Raw genomic sequence first — 8,670 nt, 5'->3', positions numbered from 1 at the left:
GAGGAAGAGCTCGCTGTAAGAGGAAGAGCTCGATGTAGGAGGAAGAGCTCGCTGTAGGAGGAAGAGCTCGATGTAGGAGGAAGAGCTCGCTGTAAGAGGAAGAGCTCGCTGTAGGAGGAAGAGCTCGATGTAAGAGGAAGAGCTCGCTGTAAGAGGAAGAGCTCGCTGTAAGAGGAAGAGCTCGATGTAGGAGGAAGAGCTCGCTGTAAGAGGAAGAGCTCGATGTAGGAGGAAGAGCTCGATGTAGGAGGAAGAGCTCGATGTAAGAGGAAGAGCTCGATGTAAGAGGAAGAGCTCGCCGTCAGAGGAAGAGCTCGCCGTCAGAGGAAGAGCTCGATGTAAGAGGAAGAGCTCGCTGTAAGAGGAAGAGCTCGATGTAAGAGGAAGAGCTCGCCGTCAGAGGAAGAGCTCGCCGTCAGAGGAAGAGCTCGATGTAGGAGGAAGAGCTCGCTGTAGGAGGAAGAGCTCGCTGTAAGAGGAAGAGCTCGCTGTAAGAGGAAGAGCTCGCTGTAAGAGGAAGAGCTCGATGTAGGAGGAAGAGCTCGATGTAAGAGGAAGAGCTCGCTGTAGGAGGAAGAGCTCGCTGTAGGAGGAAGAGCTCGCCGTCAGAGGAAGAGCTCGCTGTAGGAGGAAGAGCTCGATGTAGGAGGAAGAGCTCGATGTAGGAGGAAGAGCTCGCTGTAGGAGGAAGAGCTCGCCGTCAGAGGAAGAGCTCGCCGTCAGAGGAAGAGCTCGCCGTCAGAGGAAGAGCTCGCCGTCAGAGGAAGAGCTCGCCGTCAGAGGAAGAGCTCGCCGTCAGAGGAAGAGCTCGCCGTCAGAGGAAGGCACAGGAAGCTGCTCGCGGTGAGGATTTACTTTTACTTCTCACGGTCATGAACATTACAAGCTGCTTTCTACACATGGCTCCTTAAATAGGACGATGACATCATCTGTTACAGGGAAAGTCAGGTATTTACAGAGGGAACCTGGACGCAAGGAAGTTATTAGAGGTCGAGAACGTTTCACTAAATCTTTCATCTGCTGAGATGAAGAGACAGGAGCACCTTTCTCAGTTGTTGTTGTTGTTGTTGTTGTTGTTGTTCTTTTAAGGCACAGAGGGGCAAGAAGATGCCGGTGGGGAGAGATCCTGGTTGAATGACCTCATTTCACAGCCCGAATGCCTTTTGTCAGCTGGCGTATCCTCATAAACTCATAAACATGATCATATTCAGCCTGTAAATGTCCCACAGCATTATATATTATACAATAAAGTAGTTTTCAGTTTAGCTGGTGTGCGCATCATTCTCATACCTGCATTGTTTAAACATATGGAAGTATGTTTTTTGTAAATGGCCTAAAATGTAGAGGAACAGTCAGGAAATATACTGATTTATGTTCTTGTCAAGAATGAGATGAGAAGATCAACACCACTCATTTATTCAAAATAAATATGAGCTGCAGATAAACGACCAGGCTTCCATCTCTATTTCTCAACAACAAAGTGAATATTCGTATTCTCCGAGACGTTGAACTGTTCCTAAGGTGTGTGTGTGTGTGTGTGTGTGTGTGTGTGTGTGTGTGTGTGTGTGTGTGTGTGTGTGTGTGTGTGTGTGTGTGTGTGTGTGTGTGTGTGTCCACCAATCAGGAGCCGCTCTGCGATGGGAGCAGCCTGTTTTCAGGCGGTGGCCTCGTGCAACGCAGCGTTTCTTCCTCCTCTCCGGCTGAAGTTTCCCTCAGCGCGAGGCTGTGTGGAAAAGCATGGACACGCCTGCGACGGCGTGTGGGAGGTCGTTTGTAACGGTGACCAAACGGCCACGAGGAGGAGAAGTGTTTGTGAGTCAGGTCATCGTCAGAACTCACACTTGATTCAGTCTTTTCCGGATGTGACGGACGTGCAGGCAGCCGCTGGCTCGTGAGCGCAAATAATAGAGAAGAATTACAAAGTGTGAAATCGGGCGCGCCGTGGTGGGAGGGTGTTTTTACACAGGATCTATTTGCTGTTGGACGGATGATGCCGGGCCTCTGGAGGACGGACGGACTCGGGCCTGAAGAGCTGGCGCTCAGAGGACCTCCCTGGTGTTGCGGATGGCGCAGCAGAGCACCATGCTGAAGACCATGCCGATGATCTGCGGAGAGGAGACGCAGCCGGAGCTGAAGCGTTTGTATCCGCGTGGGTTCAAGTCTTCTCAGATGGACTCACCATGACTCCGGCGATGCCGATGCCCACGTAGCCGATGATGTGGAGTTTACTGTTGAAGAACTCCTCGATGCCGCTCTCGCAGTCCTGCAGACAAGAGGCATGCAGCAGTGAGGCCTCGCTTCAGGCTCAGAGACGTGAGCAGATGTCATGATGTCATATCTCACCTTGGCGTCCGTCGGGGGATCCGGGCACGGCCGCTCGACGGTCCCACAACAGTTCAACTGAAGAAGAACGAAACGTGATGTGAAGCAACGCTTTCTACACGCATGTTGTACGCAGTAGGAACGTAGTGCCACTTCAGATATGGAATTGAACACTTACTACTTTCTGGTACGAGATGATCAAGGTGCTGTTGTAGTTTTCATTGTAGGTTGTTGTGTAGAAGGTCTGAACGTCTTTGATGATCTGTGTGATCGTGATGACGTGGTGAGGACTCATTAAACTCACCACTCGAGCGATGAAACATGAAACGTACCTTATCTTTGTTCAAGAATCCAAACACCCCCGCTGCCACCTCCGCACCGAAGATGATCAAGAGACACGCAAAGAACTGAAGAAAGCCACAGAAACCAGGAAGAGAGACAATAAATATTCCTGCTTACAGATCATCAAAGACAACCAGGACATGTGTGCACGTGGACTCACTGAACCCAGCAGGCATTGAGACTCACGAACGGCTCCACAGCAACCGAAGAAGCCGACGAGCATCACCAAGCTGCCGGCGCCGATGAGGATGTAAACACCTGGAGGGACACGCAATGGGAAACACACACATGCAGTTACAGACGACACATTTGATACTCTATGCATGAACACGAGGAAAAGATTCCCTCTCGTTCATCTGGAAAGCGTGATCTCCGGCAGCAGCAGCAGGGGGCAGCGCGGAGCTGCACATGAAGCCTCATCTCTGTGAACAATGCCTCCACTCTTTTACAAGTGCCTTTTAACTAACGGCTCGTCACCAACTGTGTGGGACCCTGAGGGTCCATGAACACACTCGTGGTTCTACACTCATCCAGGTGAGCGCTGTGCAGAGGAAGAGGAGAAAGGAGGAAGAGCGTTCGTAGGATCCTGATGCACCAACAAAAAGACTCCACGTGACAGAATCCTTTGGTTTCTTTTGTCTGCTAAAAGGAATTTAGGACTTAAAGTTTCTGTCAGTGATTCTAATCCAATAAACTTTTTGTCAAATATAAAGTATGACACACGTGACTATAAAATAATACGGTGTTCATGCACAGCTCTGAAGACGGGACAAAGTGGACCAACTGATCAGCAACGAGGTGGTTTGTGGTCGTGACTCATGAAATGTTCCACGATGAAGAGAGAGGCAGAGCGAGGGGAACAGATGGGGGAGGACTTTCTGTGGGTGTTGAGTTCAAACCCCAACACTCTTCTCCAGAATCACTGGCTCCATCTTTAAGGTATCGATGGACGCACCAGCCTGTGATCAGCTTCTCCTCAGCACAGCTGCTGCTTCCACAAACTGCTTCTCCAGCTGGTTTCCCTTCAGACGTCCGTCTGGAGTTGTCAAGTACTTTTACCGCGTCAAGACAAGAGGGCAGTTGTGTGTCCATAGAAACTGTGGAGCGCTCTCAGCTGCGTCTGCAGGACGACACTCAGTGTCACCGCCATGTGACACCTGAGCAGCCGACTTCAAGACCATCGAGTCCAACACACACACACCTGAGTCTCAGTGCTACGCTGGTTCAGTCTGGAGATTATGAGAATAACTGACATCATCACAAGTCCCACACTGAGAGAGGATGAGGAGGACAGACACAGGAACGCCGAACACCTCTTCTGTTTCCTCTTGTTGTCATTTCAACTGACGTCCCGTCTTGTTGTTCCTTCAAATCTTTGCCACGGATCTCCATTTGTTCTAGGATTTACTTCTTCTGCTCTTCAAACTGTCTCCTCCTCCTCTTCCTCCCCCTCCTCCTCCTCCGCCGTCTCTTTCCATCTCGCAGGCTGACTGGTTGGAAGGCGTTATGGCCTTGTGGTTCAGCCTCTTGTGGTTCAGCCTCTTGTGGTTCAGCCTCTTGTGGTTCAGCCTCTTGAGGTTCAGCCTCTTGAGGTTCAGCCTCTTGTGGTTCAGCCTCTTGTGGTTCAGCCTCTTGTGGTTCAGCCTCTTGAGGTTCAGCCTCTTGTGGTTCAGCCTCTTGTGGTTCAGCCTCTTGTGGTTCAGCCTCTTGAGGTTCAGCCTCTTGAGGTTCAGCCTCTTGTGGTTCAGCCTCTTGTGGTTCAGCCTCTTGAGGTTCAGCCTCTTGTGGTTCAGCCTCTTGAGGTTCAGCCTCTTGTGGTTCAGCCTCTTGTGGTTCAGCCTCTTGTGGTTCAGCCTCTTGAGGTTCAGCCTCTTGTGGTTCAGCCTCTTGAGGTTCAGCCTCTTGTGGTTCAGCCTCTTGTGGTTCAGCCTCTTGTGGTTCAGCCTCTTGAGGTTCAGCCTCTTGTGGTTCAGCCTCTTGAGGTTCAGCCTCTTGTGGTTCAGCCTCTTGTGGTTCAGCCTCTTGAGGTTCAGCCTCTTGAGGTTCAGCCTCTTGTGGTTCAGCCTCTTGAGGTTCAGCCTCTTGTGGTTCAGCCTCTTGTGGTTCAGCCTCTTGTGGTTCAGCCTCTTGAGGTTCAGCCTCTTGTGGTTCAGCCTCTTGAGGTTCAGCCTCTTGAGGTTCAGCCTCTTGTGGTTCAGCCTCTTGAGGTTCAGCCTCTTGTGGTTCAGCCTCTTGAGGTTCATCCATAACTAGACCTTTGATGTTGTGTGTGTGTGTGTGTGTGTGTGTGTGTGTGTGTGTGTGAGATGTGCATGAGGCTTGTGGAGGAAATACCTAAACAGACCTTCATTCACAGGCAAAAGGACTTTTATTGAAATCAAACAGATTTACAGCTTTGTGCAAACTGAGTGACAGAAGTGAGAAATATGACATTTTAATTCCTTTTATGGTTTTAAGTGTCTGATAACAACATGAAGTCTGCTGATACTTTAAAGTAACACAACCGTGTGACTTTATAAGAGCGGTTTCTGAGCAACATAAGAGAAGACACTAACTTAAACACAATTTAAAAACCTATAATGAGGAACTGACACTGTGTGGACTGAAGAGGAGGGTCTACTCACCGATGAAGAACGTGTCAGGAGCTTTGTCTCCGTGGAGAAGAGACACCGTGTCTGGATCAAAGCGCAGCCACAAGCCCACCGCCAGCACGAAGGACCCCATCAGCTGGAGAGACAAGGACCAATAAGCTGCATCTCACTTCTTCCAGACCAAAGCAACAGACCAGCAGCCTGGAGACCAGCAGCCTGGAGACCAGCAGCCTGGAGACCAGCAGCCTGGAGACCAGCAGCCTGGAGACCAGCAGTCTGGAGACCAGCAGTCTGGAGACCAGCAGCCTGGAGACCAGCAGCCTGGAGACCAGCAGCCTGGAGACCAGCAGCCTGGAGACCAGCAGTCTGGAGACCAGCAGCCTGGAGACCAGCAGCCTGGAGACCAGCAGTCTGGAGACCAGCAGCCTGGAGACCAGCAGTCTGGAGACCAGCAGCCTGGAGACCAGCAGTCTGGAGCACCGTGAGGCTGCAACGGAACCCTGATCAATACAGGACGGAACCCTGATCAATACAGGACGGAACCCTGATCAATACAGGACGGAACCCTGATCAATACAGGACGGAACCCTGATCAATACAGGACGGAACCCTGATCAATACAGGATGGATGGAACCATCACAGACATGTCACGAGGCTGCAGACGTCCTCGCTACAGTCAGTGAAGAAGAAAATCACCTTTTCCTTGTTCCAGCATTCATCACAGGCTCTTTAACTAACTAACTAACTAACTAACTAACCCTTTTAAACTAACTAACTAACTAACTAACCATAACCCTGTTTAACTAACTCCCTAACCCGCTTTAACTAACTAACTCCCTAACTCTCTTTAACTAACTCCCTAACCCTCTTTAACTAACCATAACCCTCTTTAACTAACTAACAAACTAGCCTGAACCCTCTTTAACCAACTAACCCTCTTTAACTAACTAACTAACTCCCTAACCGTCTTTAACTAACTCCCCAACCCGCTTTAACCAACTAACTAACTCTCTAACCCTTTTAACTAACTAACTAACCCTAACCCTCTTTAACTAACTAATTAACTCCCTAACCCTCTTTAACTAACTAACTAACCATAACCCTCTTTAACTAACTAACAAACTAGCTCTAACCCTCTTTAACCAACTAACCCTCTTTAACTAACTAACTAACTCCCTAACTCTCTTTAACTAACTCCCTAACCCGCTTTAACTAACTAACTCCCTAACCGTCTTTAACTAACTCCCTAACCCTATTTAACTAACTAACTAACTCTAACACTCTTTCAAACAGGAGCAGCAGTCCATGTTCAGGTCTTCTAGCGGGTCTTTTGCTTCTAGCGGGTCGTTTGCTTCTAGCGGGTCTTTTGCTTCTAGCGGGTCGTTTGCTTCTAGCGGGTCGTTTGCTTCTAGCGGGTCTTTTGCTTCTAGCGGGTCTTTTGCTTCTAGCGGGTCGTTTGCTTCTAGCGGGTCGTTTGCTTCTAGCGGGTCGTTTGCTTCTAGCGGGTCTTTTGCTTCTAGCGGGTCTTTTGCTTCTAGCGGGTCTTTTACTTCTAGCGGGTCGTTTGCTTCTAGCGGGTCGTTTGCTTCTAGCGGGTCTTTTACTTCTAGCGGGTCTTTTGCTTCTAGCGGGTCTTTTGCTTCTAGCGGGTCTTTTACTTCTAGCGGGTCGTTTGCTTCTAGCGGGTCGTTTGCTTCTAGCGGGTCTTTTGCTTCTAGCGGGTCTTTTGCTTCTAGCGGGTCGTATGCTTCTAGCGGGTCGTTTGCTACTAGCGGGTCGTTTACTTCTAGCGGGTCGTTTGCTTCTAGCGGGTCGTTTGCTTCTAGCGGGTCGTTTGCTTCTAGCGGGTCGTTTGCTTCTAGCGGGTCTTTTGCTTCTAGCGGGTCGTTTGCTTCTAGCGGGTCGTTTGCTTCTAGCGGGTCGTTTGCTTCTAGCGGGTCGTTTGCTTCTAGCGGGTCGTTTACTTCTAGCGGGTCTTTTGCTTCTAGCGGGTCGTTTGCTTCTAGCGGGTCGTTTGCTTCTAGCGGGTCTTTTGCTTCTAGCGGGTCGTTTGCTTCTAGCGGGTCGTTTGCTTCTAGCGGGTCTTTTGCTTCTAGCGGGTCGTTTGCTTCTAGCGGGTCGTTTGCTTCTAGCGGGTCGTTTACTTCTAGCGGGTCTTTTGCTTCTAGCGGGTCTTTTGCTTCTAGCGGGTCTTTTACTTCTAGCGGGTCGTTTGCTTCTAGCGGGTCGTTTGCTTCTAGCGGGTCTTTTACTTCTAGCGGGTCTTTTGCTTCTAGCGGGTCTTTTGCTTCTAGCGGGTCTTTTACTTCTAGCGGGTCGTTTGCTTCTAGCGGGTCGTTTGCTTCTAGCGGGTCTTTTGCTTCTAGCGGGTCGTATGCTTCTAGCGGGTCGTTTGCTTCTAGCGGGTCGTTTGCTTCTAGCGGGTCTTTTGCTTCTAGCGGGTCGTTTGCTTCTAGCGGGTCGTTTGCTTCTAGCGGGTCGTTTGCTTCTAGCGGGTCGTTTGCTTCTAGCGGGTCGTTTGCTTCTAGCGGGTCGTTTGCTTCTAGCGGGTCGTTTGCTTCTAGCGGGTCTTTTGCTTCTAGCGGGTCGTTTGCTTCTAGCGGGTCGTTTGCTTCTAGCGGGTCGTTTGCTTCTAGCGGGTCTTTTGCTTCTAGCGGGTCTTTTGCTTCTAGCGGGTCTTTTACTTCTAGCGGGTCGTTTGCTTCTAGCGGGTCGTTTGCTTCTAGCGGGTCGTTTGCTTCTAGCGGGTCTTTTGCTTCTAGCGGGTCGTTTGCTTCTAGCGGGTCGTTTGCTTCTAGCGGGTCGTTTGCTTCTAGCGGGTCGTTTGCTTCTAGCGGGTCTTTTGCTTCTAGCGGGTCTTTTGCTTCTAGCGGGTCTTTTACTTCTAGCGGGTCTTTTACTTCTAGCGGGTCTTTGCTTCTAGCGGGTCTTTACTTCTAGCGGGTCGTTTGCTTCTAGCGGGTCGTTTGCTTCTAGCGGGTCTTTTGCTTCTAGCGGGTCGTTTGCTTCTAGCGGGTCGTTTGCTTCTAGCGGGTCGTATGCTTCTAGCGGGTCGTTTGCTTCTAGCGGGTCGTTTACTTCTAGCGGGTCTTTTACTTCTAGCGGGTCTTTTACTTCTAGCGGGTCTTTACTTCTAGCGGGTCGTTTGCTTCTAGCGGGTCTTTTACTTCTAGCGGGTCTTTTACTTCTAGCGGGTCTTTTACTTCTAGCGGGTCTTTACTTCTAGCGGGTCGTTTGCTTCTAGCGGGTCTTTACTTCTAGCGGGTCGTTTGCTTCTAGCGGGTCTTTTGCTTCTAGCGGGTCTTTTACTTCTAGCGGGTCTTTTACTTCTAGCGGGTCTTTTGCTTCTAGCGGGTCTTTTACTTCTAGCGGGTCTTTTACTTCTAGCGGGTCTTTACTTCTAGCGGGTCGTTT

At 50.1% G+C, this 8,670-nt stretch overlaps 1 protein-coding gene across 1 annotated transcript in view; it reads right to left on the bottom strand.

Moving 5' to 3' along the window:
• Window positions 1-709: 709 nt before the first annotated feature.
• LOC137799854 (CD9 antigen-like) overlaps window positions 710-8,670 on the bottom strand; it is a 13,624-nt gene continuing 5,663 nt past the window's right edge. Inside the window, exons 2-8 of the mRNA XM_068596707.1 lie at window positions 5,289-5,391; window positions 2,825-2,922; window positions 2,655-2,729; window positions 2,501-2,584; window positions 2,344-2,400; window positions 2,180-2,263; window positions 710-2,105 (exon numbers count right to left, since the gene is read on the bottom strand). Coding sequence (XP_068452808.1) covers window positions 2,040-2,105; window positions 2,180-2,263; window positions 2,344-2,400; window positions 2,501-2,584; window positions 2,655-2,729; window positions 2,825-2,922; window positions 5,289-5,391 — 567 coding nt within the window. The 3' untranslated portion in view covers window positions 710-2,039. The remainder of the gene's footprint in view (window positions 2,106-2,179; window positions 2,264-2,343; window positions 2,401-2,500; window positions 2,585-2,654; window positions 2,730-2,824; window positions 2,923-5,288; window positions 5,392-8,670) is intronic.

The sequence above is a fragment of the Clinocottus analis genome, unplaced genomic scaffold (assembly GCF_023055335.1).
Source record: "Clinocottus analis isolate CAN_PGR_092001 unplaced genomic scaffold, fCliAna1.0.p SCAF_39, whole genome shotgun sequence".
Lineage (NCBI taxonomy): Eukaryota > Metazoa > Chordata > Actinopteri > Perciformes > Cottidae > Clinocottus > Clinocottus analis.
The sequence above is the reverse complement of the archived record's forward strand: the minus strand, read 5'-3'. Positions and strand labels throughout refer to the sequence as shown.